Below are 17,393 nucleotides of genomic sequence, written 5' to 3' on the forward strand. Positions count from 1 at the left end.
AATATTTAATTTTAATATGAAATGAAAGTGTTTATTATTTAAACATCTAAATAGAGTAATTATGCTTACTTAAATAGAGTACATTTGTCTAGAGAAAATTTGTTTAAAGAGCATGGATATCTTAAAATGACTCTAATATATTTTCATTTTCAGTAAACATGTTTATTGAATACTACAGAAAGTTCCCTCCAGGTATACACTTTGATGTGCAAGTGCTAAACGACCTTCTGACTTCTTTACTCAAGCACTGTTTATTGAAAGAAGTGTTTCAGCTATTGAACCTCATGATAATGCTTAAAATATTGGTAAGTAACCTTAAGAAAAATTATACACACGTGTGTACATGTGTTTATATACACACATTAATTTTAAGTGAATGTTATATTTCTTGTTGGTATAATTTATCAATTAACATTTTTGTATTTGAACACTTCCTAGAAAACACATATATTCTAGCATACACAAGTGCGAGAAACTTAAGATATAGGAAAGAAGATATAAAAATGCATGTAATTTTTTTGTGTCATGCAGCCTGCTCTGAAAATATTATTAAACATATTTGAACATGTGACAACTATGAATTTAAGGAATGCTGTACCTGCTTCAATTGATATATTTTGCAAGGTATGATTTTATTTTCTCTCTTATTCTCTGATAATGAAGAACGAAAGGCATAATTATTTCCATTTACATCCTAAAACTTATGTTGATTCACAACCTGGATGCCAAAGAATTCTATTTTGGGAAAAATTCCTTTTTTCCTGAAATAGCTTTTATAAAAAGATTCCAATGGCTGACAAGCCTTCCCTTAAATAAGTAGTTCCAAGCACTCGAGGTGACTATTTTCTGATTCAAAAACTGTACTCATCTCTACTTCACAGATAATTAAAGAAAATTCTCCTTCCCCCAAAAGACTAACATAGATATAAAACTGGAAGAAAAAGGAAGTGGCCTCCAGAAGAAGGAAAGTGGACTGAAAAGCGTGATGGTTAGGGATTAGTTTCAATCCAACTCTAACCGAAAAAGGAGAATAAGAACTGTTAAGGCTCTCATAAAAATATTATTTAAATTTTGGCTTTGGAAAAAGGCCCAACTTTCTTTAGAAGTAATATTGAAACCACTCCAGTAGATGAATAAGTATTTGAGTGAATACTTCTATTACAAATTACAAAATTTGGCAATTATTTGCTTGGAAATTTTCTGAAGCAGAAGTTACCGTGTCCCCTCCAGTAGTCATAGCAACTGTGTAAGGACCTTATAAACTGTCTGATAGTGAGTGGTTTGGCTCTCTGCCAAATGTACTCCAATTACTGTACAAGTAAAGTTGCTAATAATGGAGAATGCCTGGCAAAGACAGTGGCCTTATTTTTGCATGGCTAATGTGGAGTCATTATGTTTGGAAGTTGTTTAATACCAGTACCAATTTCCCTGTTGAGACTATTTCAGAGCTCAGTGCTGACTGAGCCTGTATAATTACCCCAGGGGAAGATTCTTGTCCTCTTTCCTGTTGGAGCAGTGTACATACCCCCCCCCATCTAATTACCATAAGAAAGGCACAATTAACAGCTTATTTTATACAGCTGTTAGGTTGTTACCTAGTTTGTCAAGAAACAATTTTTATTTATCCTGGGTTTTGGGCAATGTTAAAAGGCAGATTTTTTTAAAAGCTATATCATTAACTAGAACATAAAATTGTTCTCTTGCTAGTTTGGCCCTGTCCATTAAGGAAAAGTCACTGTATGGTCAGTGACATTTACAGATGGACCAACAGAAGACCTCTTGAATGTCCTGGAGCTTAACAGTGAATAATCTGGGGACTTGTTTCTCCACTTTATGAAATCTGGATAACTCTGTCAAGCAGTGAATTTGGCAGGTTAAAGAGAAAAGCTGTTTCCCAGATTTTTTTTAAGATGAAATTGAACATGCTTTGAATCTAGAGGGCCTGATATAGATAGCTTAAGGAGTGAAGAGGGTGACGTGGCCTCTGACACAAATGAGAGGCTTTGGTGTGCACTGGGACGGTGTGGGGGTTGGAGAATCTGTGAGCAAGAAACACGGAAGGGGAACCGTTTGGAATGGCTGGGCACTGTTTCACTTCCAGCTGGAACCGTCATTCCTGCCTTTTGATAATAGGGAATAGGGCTGAAGGGATCATCTGGAATTGCTTCCTCCTGAACAGGGCTGGGGAGAGGTAGATAGCTGTCCTGTCTAGGCATGGTCCAGTGAGTGCTGCAGGGGTTGAAACCCAGTCATAGACAGCTCCGTGTAGATTTCAATGGTGTTCCTGCAAAAAGTTTTGAAAACAACAAAGACAAGGCCCGCAACACAGTTATACATATTAAGCTGAGAGGTCTCATGAGTGACAAGAGCCATGAGGCCCAAGATTTCCAGGAGCCAAAGATACTTTTCCATATGGGTCCTGTCTTCCCTAACTCCTTTAGTCGGTCAGTGTTGGCTTCATTCCTTTAGTTGTTTTACCTCTTGTGTAACTATGCCCGATTGATTAACAGAGTAACAACATTCCTCCTAGAAAAATACAAGTACCCCTTTTTCCAGCAGTGCGCAACTGCAGGGCTTGCCTATTTGCTAGTCATACCTGCTTGGGAATTAATTTGGGTCTGTAGTGTTAAAAGAGTGTCGCCTATCCCTCCATATCAATGCTGTTCTCTTGGTCGTTTGAAGTTAAAACAAGTAGCAGTTTTCATTTCTTTCACTCCATTCCCAGAGGTGCTGCTGTACTCGTTCCAAGGGGAACAGGGCTACAACTACTCTTGTACAGCATCGATTTGTACTTCTGTATGGGGTAGTCCATGCCTCATTCATCTAGGAAAGTCATGCCTGGAGTAAAATATAGGGGGATGCAAAATCCTGTCCAGTCAGCCTGTAGACAGGTGTAGACAAATATATCACATGGGAAAAATATTCCAGGCGAGGCACATTGAGTCTCAGTATTTGGCCAAAAGAGGGTTTTACTACAAGTGTTGGTAGAGACATTACCTATGGATTGTAACCCTTCAGGGGCCAGGAGGCAGACAGCATCCTGATTAAAAATGAGAGGTACTTCAGTGACCATTGGTCTGATGGTAGGGGATTTTTAATTGTCTCGGTTATATTGGGCATTACCCACGAAGATGGAATTAGAGATGCTAGGTAGCTTCTTTGTCGGACAGAGAGGCATAACCAACACTGGTGTGCATCATCTGGCTAAGAAGTTGGTGGGTGGTGTTAAGGAGAGATGAAATTGATGTTTGGGAGTCAGCTTGTTGTGGTGTTTTTGAGTCTGGCTAGGCCTATTGGTTTGTACGGAGCCAGGGTTTTAGCTATCCTTGAGTCCTATGATGCCAGTCTGGGTTGTTTGTTTCGCATCTCCGTCTCTCGCTGAATCCTTCCCTAAACCTTTTAAGTTCTGTATTTGGTCCCGTACAGGCATTTGGTCTTGTACGAGAGGTTCGTAGAACCAACAGACACACTAACTAGGCATTGTGGGACACCTGGTTGGTTTTGTGCCCGCCCAAACTTTGGTTATTCTGCCTGTCCAAAACTCTGTACTTTCTTCCCGGCACCTATAAAACCATGCAGGTTTTGCACATTCATTGGGAAAGATTATAGGGTATATAAAGGATGACGTTGCCCCATGTGTCCAGAGGAGTATCTGTTGTCAACCTCTTAACATAAACATGAGGGAGCACCTAAAGGTGCGAGTATAGCCCAGTATACTTCTATAAGTAGACATTTTGGTGTCAGCACCAATCTTGCAGAAACAGCTCCTAGACCAGTGGTTCTCAACCTGTGGGTAGCGACCCCTTTTGGGGTCAAATGACCCTTTCACAGGGGTCGCCTGATTCATAACAGTAGCAAAATTATAGTGATGAAGTAGCAACGAAAATAATTCTATGGTTGGGGGGGGTCACCACAACACGAGGAACTGTATTAAAGGGCCGCGGCATTAGGAGGGTTGAGAACCACTGTCCTAGATGGATGCCAAAAAAGGAACCCAGAAAGAAGGCCCCAATGAGACCTATGATGGTAAAGGGGCTTCCTGAGACTAGACCAGAGCAGTGGCCTATCAGGTAAGCTAACAGCAGGATCTCTAATGGTAGAAGAGATGGCGGGCTAGGCAACAGACTAAAAGGAATGAAGAAAACTCAATTTCCTCACAGGAAAGTATCATAAAGGTACCCTGTAACCAGAGGTCTTCAGTCCACAGCAAGACGACTTCAGGGCTGCTATCGGGAAGACGGGACCAGGTGATATCCCCGATAACGCACTCAAGGAAGGCCTGAAGCGGGCGCTGCAGAGGTGTGGGCTTCTCTGTCCTTGGGAATTTGATAGAGCCTGTGAGGTCATTTGAACTTTGTTGGTCCTAATACCTGGGAGGAGTAGGAATTGGTAGGTAGATTAATTTCCCTATTACATGGAGTAGTTGAGGAGGATGGAGGTTTGGAAAGGAAAGGTTTGATCATTGAAAGGTGATACCAGGAAGGTTTTCCTGACAAGCTTTACTCCTGTGGGAGTAGTTAGAAGGACCATATGTGGTCCTTCCCATTTAGTTGCTAGGGGACTGGGGGCCCATTTAGTTGCTAGGGGACTGGGCTGTCTTGATTTTAGTAATACTTGTTGTCCTGGAGAAACTGATAAATGTGTTTCCTTGGTGGGATAAGGTTGAGGTAGGTGCATGTGTACGTGTGTCCTGAGATATGTCTGACAAGGTTTAGAGAGGGTGTATAATAGTCTCCTAAGGGATGTGATGAGGAAGGGAAGCTTCCTATAAGGAAGAGTCTGCCGCACAGTAACTTGAAGAGGCTGAGAAGAAGTTTGCTAGGTGTGGCTCTTCACACATATTAAGCCAGGAGGTGAGAGCTGAGTCCTGGGCAGATGAAGTTCAACAGATAGTTTGGATAGGTGAGATTTAAGGATGTGATTGGCCTTCTCTACTTTTCCTGATGATTGAGGCCAGTAGGGTACCTGTAGATTCCATTGTATGTTGAGAGCCTCAGCTGTGTGCTGAGTTACTTGTGAGATGAAGGTGGGACCATTATCTGATTGTAGGAAGGCTGGCAAGCCGAAGTGGGGAATGATTGTGTTGCCCCTTCCGAGGTTGAAGGAAATGCTTCCACCCATCCCGAGAAAGTGTCAACCATTGTGAGCAGGTATCTGACTTTTTAATGAGGGGACATGTTTGTCAAGTCAATCTGTCAGTCTTGTCCAGGACATGTCCCCTTGTCTGGTGGGTGGGAAATGATCGGGGATGAATTCATCCCTAAGATGATGTCCTGGAGCAGTAGTACATCCTTGTGTGATTTGTTGGAGCACTGTGGAAAGGTGAGGGTGAGAAAAGATGGGTTTTATTAGTTGTAAAAGATGGTACATGCAGAGTGTCATGGACGTCAGAATAGACATTCCCTTGGTGTCTGGTAAGATGTATCAGGCTTCCGTCATGATCCATCCATCTTTGAATTGAGCCCCTTTAAAAAGAAATTCTTGTTTTTCTGTAGGGGTGTGGTTAGGATGGATAAAATGGATGGCTACTAGTTATAGATCCAGGTGAAGCTTGTCGGGCGGCCTTCTTGACCTCAGTGTCTGCCCTGTTATTTCCCACTGCTATAGCATCCATGGCCTGTTGATGTCCTTTCAGTGAAGAATAGTTGCCTGTTGTGGGAGCAGAGCAGCCTGTAAAAGCTGCGGGATTAAGCTACCATTTGTTATTGACTCCCCTTTGGTTGTCATATATCCTCGTTCCCACCAGATGGCGGCATAAGAATGTAAAATATGAAAAGACTTTTGAATCTGTAAATGTTTACCTTTTTATCTTTGGCTAACTTTAAGGCTCGCATCATATTGATTAGCTCTGCCTTTTGAGATGTAGTGTTATTGGGGAGAGGGCATGTCTTGATTGTATTTGAGGACCTGACTTTTGCATAGCCAGCCTGATGACACCCTTGGAGATGAGAGTTGAGCTGCTACCTATAAATAAGGTGACCAGATTTAAAGGGGGACACCATTGACCGGGGGTGGGGTGGGGTGTTGGGTTTCTTGATTAAAAATTTGGTCTATATGGACCAAATAGACCATTCCCTAGCTTGTCATGCATTCTTTCCAAAAATCGGGACGTCTGGTCACCTTACCTATAAACCATGTGTAATCTGGGTCGGGTAGGGGTGAGGCAGAGATGTGAGGTAGTGGAGTGGCAAGGAGAGCAAGAGTTTCAGTATAGGAGTGTTGGACTGGAGATGAAGAAATGGGAATTGGAGTAGCTGGATTTAGTGGTGAGCAGGGCTGGAATGCAAAATTTGAGTTTTCAATGAAGGTGAGATGAAGTAACTACAGATAAGAGGTTGTAAGGACTGAAATATCACGGTGGGTGACTACGTCACGCAAATGATGAGGCAAGTTAAGGTAGGTGTCTTGGCCAAAGGTAATTTTTGAGCTTTCTTGGGCCAAGAGAGCAGCTGCTGCCAGGGCCTGTAGGCTTGGGCCCATCCCCTAACAGTAGGATCTAGTTGCTTAGACAAATATGCCTAGAACCCCCATGGCCATACCACAAGTTTCAGTCACATATAGAGGGGGGTAGTGGGGTAGATGGGGGAGAGAAAGAGCAGGAGCTGAGGGCAGGGCAGATTGAAGTGACTTGTACAGCTTTTCAACAGATGTTGTTGGGTGTAGAGGTTCATTGAGATTCCACTTTTGCCACTTTGTAGAGGGGTTTAGCTAACATGCTGAAATTGGGGATCCATAGCCTGGGATAGCCCATGAGGCCTGGAAAGGAAAGTACTTCGGCTTTTGTAGAGGGAGTTGGAAGTTGAGCAGGAAGCTGTTTTCTGGTTACTGTCATCTCTGGAGCTTTTTGTGAGTCAGACCCCCAGGTAGATGACAGTGGGGAGAGAAAGTTGGAATCGGTACTCTCTGTCTGCTAGGAAGTTTAGAGGAACACTGGTGTGGTGTTATGAGTCCGGAAGGGAGGGGCTGCATAGCAGAAGGTCACCTACATATTGGAGGAGAAAATTGGGGGAAAGGTTTAAAGACAAGAGGCCAGTCGCTAGGGCTTGACTAAATATATGATAACTCTTTATGAACCCCTGGGGCAAGACAGCCCCCCCCCCCAAGACATTTGTTAAGAGTATAGTGTGTCAGGATCCGTCCCGGTGATGGTGAAAAGGCCTTGAGACCTTTCATGGAGAGGGATGGTAAAAAAGCACCCTTTAAATCTACAACTGTGTAATGAGTAGTATTGGGCAGCGTAGTGGAGAACAGAGTGTAAGGATTGGGAGCGAGGATGGATAGGCAAGACAGCGGAGTTGATGGCTCTAAGATCTTCAACAAGTAGGTAGCTGCCCTTGGACTTAATGGCCGGCAGAATGGGTGTGCTATAGGGAGAATTGGCAGGCCATAAACAGGCCTGCTGTGAGGAGTTTTGAGATGATGGGCTGAAGGCCTTTTAGGTGTCAGAGAGCTGTAGGGTATTGAAGAACATTAGGAAACTTCTTGGGGTCTTTTAATCTGATGCAAACAGGTTAGTGGTGCAAAGCACCAGAGGTTGGGTGGCATCCCAAATGCGTGGGTTAACTAGAGCCAGGTGGTAAAGGAAGGGAATTGGGGGGGGGGTATTGGGACACCAGTGTTATTTGGGGGGAGATGGAGTGTCTGATGTGGCTTGTAAGAGAAGCAACAAGTTTGGAGCTTGGGAGACCCCGGTAAATGAAAAGTTACTACTGTTTTGAATTTAGTAACAGTATCTCTGCCCAGTAGGGAGACGGAGCATTTTGGGGTGACTAGAAACTGTTGTGAGAATTGTACGTTAAAAAGACTACATAAGCGTGGCCATGTAATGAGGGGTTGTGAAAACTATACCTGAGACTCCTACAGTAGTGGTGGGTGCTAAAGAAGTTTGCCCTGAACATTCACATAGTGTTGGGTAAGTGGCTCCCATGTCTAAAAGGAAAGAAATAGGCTTTCCTGAGACAGTGATTGTTAGCCTGGGGGCCATCAACCTTGTGCACTGTCAGTCCTCTATCTCGGAGCCTAGAAGCCCTAACAATGTGGTGTCTTGAGCAGGTGGTTCTAGAGGTGTCATGGAGGAGACTATATTTCCCGCACTTGGGCAGAAAGGACAGTCAACTCCCCAGTGCCATCCTTGTTTGCATTGTGGGCAATGCTTTATCTGAGGACAAGGATTGGAGCATTTGCATGCCTAGTGTCCCATCAGGGAACATTTAAAGCAGGGTCTGGGTGGCTTACCCATTTGTGGCTTAGTGTTTATAGGTCTGGATCCACCCATATTTCCCTGAAGGGTGTTAGCAAGCATCTGATATTTAGCTTGTTATCTTTGTAGTTTAACTAATTTTTCCTGTTCCTTTCCAGTTTCCTGTTCTGTATTGACAGCCTTAAAAGTCACATTGAATAGGCCTCATTGTGGAGTTTGAGGACCATCCTCAAGCCTTTCAAGCTTTCTCTTAATGTCTGGAGCTGATTGTGAGATAATGTATGAATGAAGTAAAGTCGTGCCACCTGGTGTTGAGGGATCAACCCTGGTGAACTTAAGGAAAGCCTCCGAGAGGAGAGAGGAAAACTGGGCATGATTTTCTTTTGGATCTTGAAGGATTTCTCTTATCTTCTCGTAATTGACTGCTTTATTGGCCCTTTTGTAAGCCCTCAATGAGGTGTGTAACCATGTCACCTCGGAAGGTTGATATTCCAGTTAGAGTCTCGCTGGAGAATGCACTGCAGCCACAGGCTTAATTCCAGTTCTGGTTATCCATTTCATCACCTGTCTGCTGAGCTGCTACCCTGTCTTCTGGGAATAAAATATTCATAAGAATAATATAAATTACATGCCAGGTAATATTATAAGACTGAGTGAGATGTTTGAACTCTTTAATATAAGTGTCTGGGTCAGTGGAAAAAGATCCCAGTCATTTTTCAAGAACTGTTTAAGTCAGAAAAAGGGATATGTACTTAAGGAGTCCCTCAGTCCCAGATACTCACAGAGAAGGAGAGGGGGGCGGGGTCTGAATGTAGAATCTTCGGTTTTGAGCCAGGCAGGGCTGAGCATGAATGGGTGTGGGGTGGAAACAATGGCGGCAGAGGGGAGGGGAAGACGGCATAAGAGACAGCAGTGGGGGGCGGGGGCGGTAATGGAGGAAAATATCGAGGTTTAGAAGAGGGCAGGTTGTAGGAGGCAGAAGAAGGGTGGGGTGTGTTAAGGATGAGACAGGTGGAGGATTATAAGGAGGAGGAGAGAATGCTGGAGGGAGGGGCGGCAGGCGCAGCTATGGGCAGAGAAACTTGATCAGAAGGATCACAGAAAAATTCATTGTCTGAGAGAGGGTTTTTCCTGAACCAGCTGGAATTGGGAGTAGGGACAGTTTTGACACAGATGGGGGTGAGAGCAAAGATAGAAAAAGACCTGCACTAGGAAACTTCTAAGACCTTGCTGTTACGTTGACTGAGAGTGCCATCCTGTGGCCATTTTGAGTCTTGTCTAATTGTATTGAGGTCAGATTTGGTTACAAAGAAAATTTGGGCATTGAGGCTTAATGATTGGGTTTATTCCCTGAGGTTTAAGAGTAGTGACTAGGCACACCAGAGGAAAATTTTGGGGTGACTTAGGTTGGTTATTTCCCATGGTGGGAGGGCGAGTAAAATTTGAGCTCCCAAGAAATATAACAGAGTCAAGGAGCGTCCTCAATTAGTCCATTAGACTCCAAATTCCATAAAAGGAATAGTAGGATGAGAGGAGGATCAGACTCTTTGTGGGTCCCGTGCCCCAGGAGCTCAATGTCTCCCTCCTGGTAACAGAATTTTCAAGAGGGACCTTTCCAAAAGGCCATAAAGATAGGCAGAGAACCCGAGAAAGAAACTCAAATATGCACTCCCACAGAATCAGATGGTGTGTAAATGTAGGGTCTTTAACAGCAAGCAGAGAATGGTCCTATAAGATACCCACTCTGGCAGGTCCAGGGGGGCGGGGGGCAGTCCGGGAAGGTAATCAATCCAAGAGAGTGTCTTTGCAGCCCCAGCACTGCCCCTTCCGCGTTTCAGCACCATATGATAAGAAATGAACTGAGCTGAAACTCAGGTATCAAGTAACAGGCGTTATTTGATACAGGCCTACTGGACTATCAGAGGATGGGAAGAAAGGAGTGGTAGTCCGGAGACAAAGGAGTGCAGGCAAATATGCCCTTGGGGGAAGAGACTTGGGGCTAGAGTTGGGAAAGCCCTGTGTATCTTCCTGAGTGGCAAGTTTGAATGAAGAGGGTGACATGGCCTTTGGCATACACAAGAGACTTTTGGCGCACACTGGAAGGTGTGGGGTTCGAGAGTCTATGAGTAAGAAACATGGAAGGGGGAACATTCGGAATGTTTCACATTCAGTGGACCCCCATCAGTTTTCACTAAATCAACTTGTTTAATCACGTGGGTTTAATTTGGAGTTCCTAGGGCCCATTTAAAAGGGATCTAGTGTCATCAAATTTCAGACCATTTTTGGGGAATCCAAAAATAGAGGAATTCTCTCAGCAGCATTTTACCATTGTCCTTCATTTAAAAATACTCTATCTCTATCTCAAAATATACTGTGTATACTGAGTATAAGCCGACTTGAATATCAGCCAAGACACAAAAACTGCATTAAAAATGTGCTGAAAAATTGAGCTTAAATGCAGGAGTATATGCGGTACATAAATTATAAATTCTCAACAGCTGGATTATAAGGTTTGACATTACTTATATTTTTAAGGGCAGTGAAAATAAGAACTCTTCTAATTTAGCATATTTCAAGTTAATTTCTCCCCCTCCTTCATGGCTTCCTACTTTTATTATTCTACTCCAAATTCTTATTTCCTGAGAATCTTTTCAAATAGACATTGGAGAGGCAAGGCATAAATTATCCCAGACGAATACCACATCAAACTCGACTGCAAAACACTCGTCAACAAACAGACCTTGAACTATGGATAGGCTTTTCCTTTTATTTTTTTTTTGTCGTTGGTTTTTGTTGTTTTGTTTTGCTCTGTCATGTTTTTATGCATATTATTATCTGCATATCTATTTAGATAAGATAAGCAGGGTAAACAATCTGGAGGAGAAAACAATGGGAGAGGGAGAGGCAGGGGAAAGAAAGTGGTGTTAACAAACTCAGGGACGTGGGAACAACAAGTGATCCAAAATTGATAGCAAGGAGGGTGTAGGAGACCTGGTAGGGCTTGATCAAGGGCAATATAACCCAGAGGAATTACTGAAACCCAAATGAAGGCTGAAACCGATAGTGCGACAAGAGGAAACTAAAAGGAAATAGAGCAAAGAACTAGGAGGCAAAGGGCATTTATAGAGATCTGAATGCAGGCATGTACATATGTAAATATATTTATATATTATAGATCTATGTACATATATTTATAGGTTTAGTATTTAGGTAGCAGATGGACATTGGGCCTCTACTCAAGTATTTCCCTCAACGCAAGAACACTTTGTTCTAATAACTTGGCATTCTGTGATGTTCAACTTCCCAGCACGATCGCTGAAGACAAAGCAGGTGTATAAGCAAATGTGGTGAAGAAAGCTGATGGTGCCCAGCTATCAAAAGATAAAGTCTGGGGTCTTAAAGGCTTGAAGATAAACAAGCGGCCACCTAGCTGAGAAGCAACAAAGCCCACATGGAAGAAGCACACCAGCCTCTGTGATCATGAGATGTCGATAGGATCAGGTATCGGGCATCAAACACCCAGAACAAAAAATCATATCATTATGAATAAGGAGGAGTGCAGAGTAGAGACCCAAAGTCCATCTGTAGTCAATTGGACACCCCCTTACAGAAAGGTCGCAGGGAGGAGAGGAGCTAGTCAGGGTGCAGTATAGCACCAATGAAACATACAACTTTCCTCTAGTTCTTTAATGTTTCCTCCCCCCCACTATCATGACCCCAATTCTGCCTTACAAAACTGGCTAGACCAGATGATGTACATGGGTACAGATAAGAGTTGAAAACACAGGGAATCTGGGACAGATAAACTCCTCAGGACCAATATTGAGAGTAGCCATTCCAGGAGGGTAAGGGGAAGGTTGGGAGAGAGAGGGGGAACCAAACGCAATGATATATCTATAACCCCCTCCCAGGGGGTTGGACAACAGAAAAATGGGTGAAGGAGACATCAGTCAGTGTAAGGCATGAAATAATAATTTATAAATTATCAAGGGTTCATGAGGGAGAGATGATGGGGAAAGGAGGGGGGGTGATGAGAAGCTGATACCAAGGGCTCAAGTAGAAGGAAAATGTTTTGAAAATGATGATGGCAGCAGATGTACAAATGTGCTTGACACAATTGATATATGTATGGATTGTGATAGTTGTACGAGCCCCCAATAAAAGGATTTTTAAAAAAAAAAACATTCCCCAGGGGCATGGGAATGTTGCTTACAGAATTTCAAACCACTCACTCATTGTTTCAGTCTAAACTTCCTAATCTTACCAATGCCAGTCCATGACCAGGATAGAATTGTAGTACCTAATCATAACACCTTTGGGGAGAAACAAAGTGAAATCGGTATCTAATTGATTATTTTCCAAGATAAGGTTCTGTGTGAGCCATGAAAGACAGGAAGTTTACAGGCAGGGGTGAGGTCTGAATACCAGTCCTGCACTAGGACCCAGACAGAGCACCAAGCAAGAGCTACGGTGCTGGGTGGTTGAAAAAGCCTGAGGAATAGGAAGAAAATAATTGGAGCCAAGTTTCTAATGCAAAATTATTGTTTTCATTTTTGTTTTAAAATCTTGGAAGAGTCTTATTGTAGTTCTCAAATACTTGAAGCAAATATCTTCCAAATGTATGAAGTATTTTTATTTTACCTGTCTCCGCTCTTTTTAGTACTTTCATACACATGAATGCGTCAGCTCTCTCACAGTTTTAAAGAATGACTATTTTTCTTTTCTGCAGCTTGTTGAAGCTGGGATGGTACTTGACCCTGAACACATTAACTATATTATTAAGCTCTTATACCAAGTGCAGGCATCCAAGCAAGAAATAAGTGTAGTACTGGACGTGAAATCCAGGTAAGACAAAGCAGTGTAACTAAGCCTAGACTGTGTATGTATTTTATTGAGCATTTATAAAAAGTGTTGATATGTCTAAACTCCTAGACTATTCTAAACATCTAGATAGTAACCTATCACTATTCTTCCATGTCTTGGTTATGCCCTCGTTTAGTCAAGCTACTTCTCGCCAACCTTCCTGTTCAAATCTTGCTCAATACTGCATTTCATCTCGACTTTTGGAGCAAGCCTAAAAGGAGCCTGTCTCATTTAACTGTCTCACAGCTTAATTAATTCCGCTTTGTGTACTTCATATATATATATATATGTAAGTTGTTGGTAGTGTCAGTCATCTTGGCGTCAGACTCATGCCAACTCCATGCTTGGTAGAACAAAACTACCTGGGTCCTGTGCCATCCCATAATCGGATGCATATAGGACCATGGTGATCCTTAGGGCATGGTGATTTTAGTAGCTGATTTTTGAAAGTAGATTGCTATGCCTTTCTTCCTCAGCTGTTGCTGAGCTCACTGTGGCTCATGGTGACCCTGTGTCTCAGAACAGAACTGTGCTCTCTAAGTCGATCATTGGACCTTTCTTTCAAGGCACCCACGGGTATGCTTGAGCTTCCAGCCTTTGGGTTAGCAGCCAGCCAAGCACATTAACCATTTGCAACACCCAGGGACTGCCTTTATTCTATTTTACTCATTTCTCTTGTTAGCTTAACGAAATACTTATTTCTCATTCTTTTTCTCACCTTTTCACTATTTCTTCAGTTTATGTCTCCAAATGCCTTTGGTTCTTAACCTCTGATAACTAGAAAAGTAGCACTACAACCTACCTGTAATGAATACAAGAAAAGCCCATCAATTTTTAGAGTTTTTATTCAAGTATAGCAAACATAGAGAAAAGTGTACAATTCCTAAGTATTCAAATGAATCATTGCTTTTCAAAATAATTTGTTTAAATTGTACTGTGTTGACAGTATACACAGCAGACTGCCCACCGAAACCACAACTTGTACTTGTGATCCCTGGTTGACACGAATAAGCTCTGTCTGAGCGAGTCTTTCTCTAGGACATGCACTCCGTCTCCTAAATTTCCTATTTAACCTTTCAGCTGTGGTCCACTTAATCCCCTATCGATTATTTTTTAAAGCGTATAATGCTCAAGACAGGCAGTCTTTACTAATTAAGCCAAAGTATTATTTGGTTTAAATACTTCAGAGCAGCGGTTCTCAACCTGTGGGTCATGACCCCTTTGGGGGTCAAACGACCCTTTCACAGGGATTGCCCGATTCATCACAGTAGCAAAATGACAGTTATGAAGTAGCAACTAAAATCATGTTATGGTTGGGGGTCACCACCATATGAGGAGCTGTACGAAGGGATTGTGGCTTTAGGAAGGTTGAGAACCACTGCTTTAGAGGATAGGTCTTCGTTTGAAGTTTAAGGATTATCTGAGGGCAATAGTTTCATGGATTGATGCAGCCTTTGTAGCTCCAGAAAATCTGGATTCCATGAGAATTAGAAATTTTGTTCCACATTGTTTCTACAACTATCTATATTTCATTCATCATTTTCCTTTTATGTAAAGATGCCCAAATTTTTTTGGTCCAGTTTCCGTGTTGTTGTCACTCGCCAGAGTCAGGTCCACCTGATGGTGACCTCGTGTGTGCCGAGTAGAAATGCTCCATAGGATTTTCAAGGCTGGGCTGTCGGAAGCACATCACCAGGCCTGTCTTCCAAGGTCCTTCTGGGGGTGGGGGTGGGGGTGTGAATGGGCAACCTTTCAGCTAGTGGTCACACGCTTAACTAACTGTTCATGCCACCTACAGTCATAGAGTCTGATTTATCAAAATAGTTGGACCAAAACAATGTAACAGCAGTAACTTGTGCAATGCTCAGAAATGGTTTTTAATATCCTGTGGTGCTCCTGTGAGTGTGCTTTGACATCTATTGTTGCTATGGTAAAATAAATACTGAAGTAGGTGGCTGTTACATAATAGTCTTTTATTCTCACACAGGTTAAGAAGCTAGGAATCCAAATCACTTTGGTTCCGTTAGGTTTGCCACCAGGAGTCACCGTGGTGTTCTCTGCTTTGTGTACATAAACACATCTTCTGCCTCAACAATTCCATTTCATCTTGGCTGTAAACACCTTCAATTTTAAGAAGAACTGTGTGCCCCTGTGTTTCCAGAACCCCCTTTCTAGCCAGCAAAAATGTCCTTGGCCCCAGAGCCTTGCAGACATATTTGCCATTTAGAAGTTTTCTTCCTAGCGAGTCACCACATCCTCCAATACGGTGGGAAAAGCTAAATAGAATTTTTAACACTAATCAGGATATATGTTTTTGTGGGGGAAAAAGATGGCAACCATGTATTTCTGGACTACAGTATTTTTGTAAGTAAGATTCACATATGCATACCAGAAAGTTGTTCTTTCCTTAAGCCATATTCTAAAAATGTTTACCACTCATATTGATAACATAGAAAAATGATAGGATCTAAATACACGAGGTAAAATTGTATAGATTAAAACTTAGCAAATTTGGACTAGAGGAGAAATTCTCCAATGTGATAAAGAATAAAATGTGGCAATTGTCAAATAAGATCATTAGTATCTCATGCAAGTAAAATTTTACTGAATATAACTCAAAAACTGTTACAACAATACATTGACAGGGAGCTACTAGAAATTCAAGCCAGATTCAGAAAAGGACCTCGAACAAAGGATATCATTGTCGATGTCCACTCTCTCGACTGAGAGAAGAAAATAAAGGAACATATTTACCTGTGTTTTGTTGAGTACACAAAGACATCTGTATGGATCCTGAAAAGTTACGGAGCATTGCACAAAAGGAACTCCGTGGTGCACATGTGGAAACTACACCGACCAAGAGAACAAGGGGATATTGTGGGTTAAAATCATGAAAGTGACACATCAATCGTGCAGCCTTTCACATACTGACTGAGTCCGTGTGCTGAGAGAATGAGAATCTAGACTGTACGAAGAACACAGCATCAGGAATAGAGGAAAACTCATTATCAACCCACCATATGTGGGTAACACAACCTTACTGCTTGCTGAAAACCAAGAGGACTTGGCATGCTGATAAAAAATCGAAGACAGTTAACAAAGAAAAAGGCTACAGTCTTCACGATAGATTAGTTTACACATTAATATAAAAAAATCTTCACATCGGGACCAAGATGAAACTTCCTGATAAATGGAAAAAATAATTTAAGTGTTAAGGACTTCGTGTTATTGAATCCACAGTCAGTACCCGTGGAGACAACAGTCAGGAAACCAAATGTCATATTGCACTGGGCTATCTGCTGCATAAAAAATCTTGGAAGTATTGATAAGCAATTACATCACTTTGAAGACATGGTATTTTCAGTCACCTTATATATGCAAAAGCATAACAGTGAACAAGGGAGACTGAAAAAGAATTGATGCCTTTAAACTGCAGTGTTGACAAAGAACACCCAATACACCACGACTGGCAGAACAGAACCCCGTGGTCCAGTGGGTTAAATGTTGGGCTGCTATGAAGGGTTGACCGTTAGACCCACTAGCCCTTCCACAGGAGAAAGATAAGGCTGTCCGCTCCCAGAAAGATTTATAGCCTCAGAACCTGTTAGGATCAGAACTGATCCTACTCTGTTCCATGGGGTAACAGTTCTGTCCTATGAGAATCGACTCGGTGGCAGTGGGTAGTGGTGGTGACCACACGAACAGACAAATCTGTCTTGAAAGAAGTACAGCCAGAATGCTCCTTAGGGCCAGAATGACAAGACTTCATATCACATACATGCTTTGGGCATGTCAAGAGAGACCAGTCCCTGAAGAAGGACATCATGCTTGGTGAAGTAGAGGGGCAGTGGAAAAGAAAAGGCCCTTTGATAGCATGAACGGACACCATGGCTGCAACTGGTCTCAAACATAAGAACGAATGTGCGGAGGGCCCAGGACGGGCATGTTTCGTTCTGCCACACATGGGTGGCCATGAGTTGTAACTGACTCGATGACCCCTAACCATAGCATCAGGAGGGGCCAGTCCTTAGAGCAGGGCATCCCACGTAAAGTAGAGGACCAGAGAAAAGGAGGAAGACTCTTGAGGATGAATTGGCATAGTGATTGCAACAGTGGACTCAAACGCAGAAATGATTGTAAGGATGACACAGTACCATCACCCTTTCATTCTCCTGTGTGAACCAGCTCAGTGGCCTCTAAGAAGAACAGTTAAAAATCGACAACAAGCATCGTAGTTGAACGGATGCTTTCCTCTTAAGACGGCCTTCTGCTTATGCCACTCCTACTCAACAGAGTGATAAAAGTTCCAGCCAGTCTACTAGTCAAGGAA

At 42.6% G+C, this 17,393-nt stretch overlaps 1 protein-coding gene across 6 annotated transcripts in view; it reads left to right on the forward strand.

Annotated features, from left to right (window-relative positions):
• The window catches only part of TOPAZ1 (testis and ovary specific TOPAZ 1), a 78,792-nt gene that overhangs the window by 33,869 nt on the left and 27,530 nt on the right, over positions 1–17,393 (forward strand). For 5 of the 6 annotated variants that reach the window (XM_045295075.1, XM_045295076.1, XM_045295082.1 and 2 more), the window contains 3 exons: positions 154–305; positions 532–624; positions 12,930–13,045. In XM_045295075.1, the coding sequence (XP_045151010.1) occupies positions 154–305; positions 532–624; positions 12,930–13,045 (361 nt within the window). The remainder of the gene's footprint in view (positions 1–153; positions 306–531; positions 625–12,929; positions 13,046–17,393) is intronic. The other variant, XM_045295078.1, reaches the window with a different exon arrangement.

Source organism: Echinops telfairi, unplaced genomic scaffold (assembly GCF_000313985.2).
Source record: "Echinops telfairi isolate 266 unplaced genomic scaffold, ASM31398v2 ScPeMD7_4225;HRSCAF=4972, whole genome shotgun sequence".
Taxonomy (NCBI): domain Eukaryota; kingdom Metazoa; phylum Chordata; class Mammalia; order Afrosoricida; family Tenrecidae; genus Echinops; species Echinops telfairi.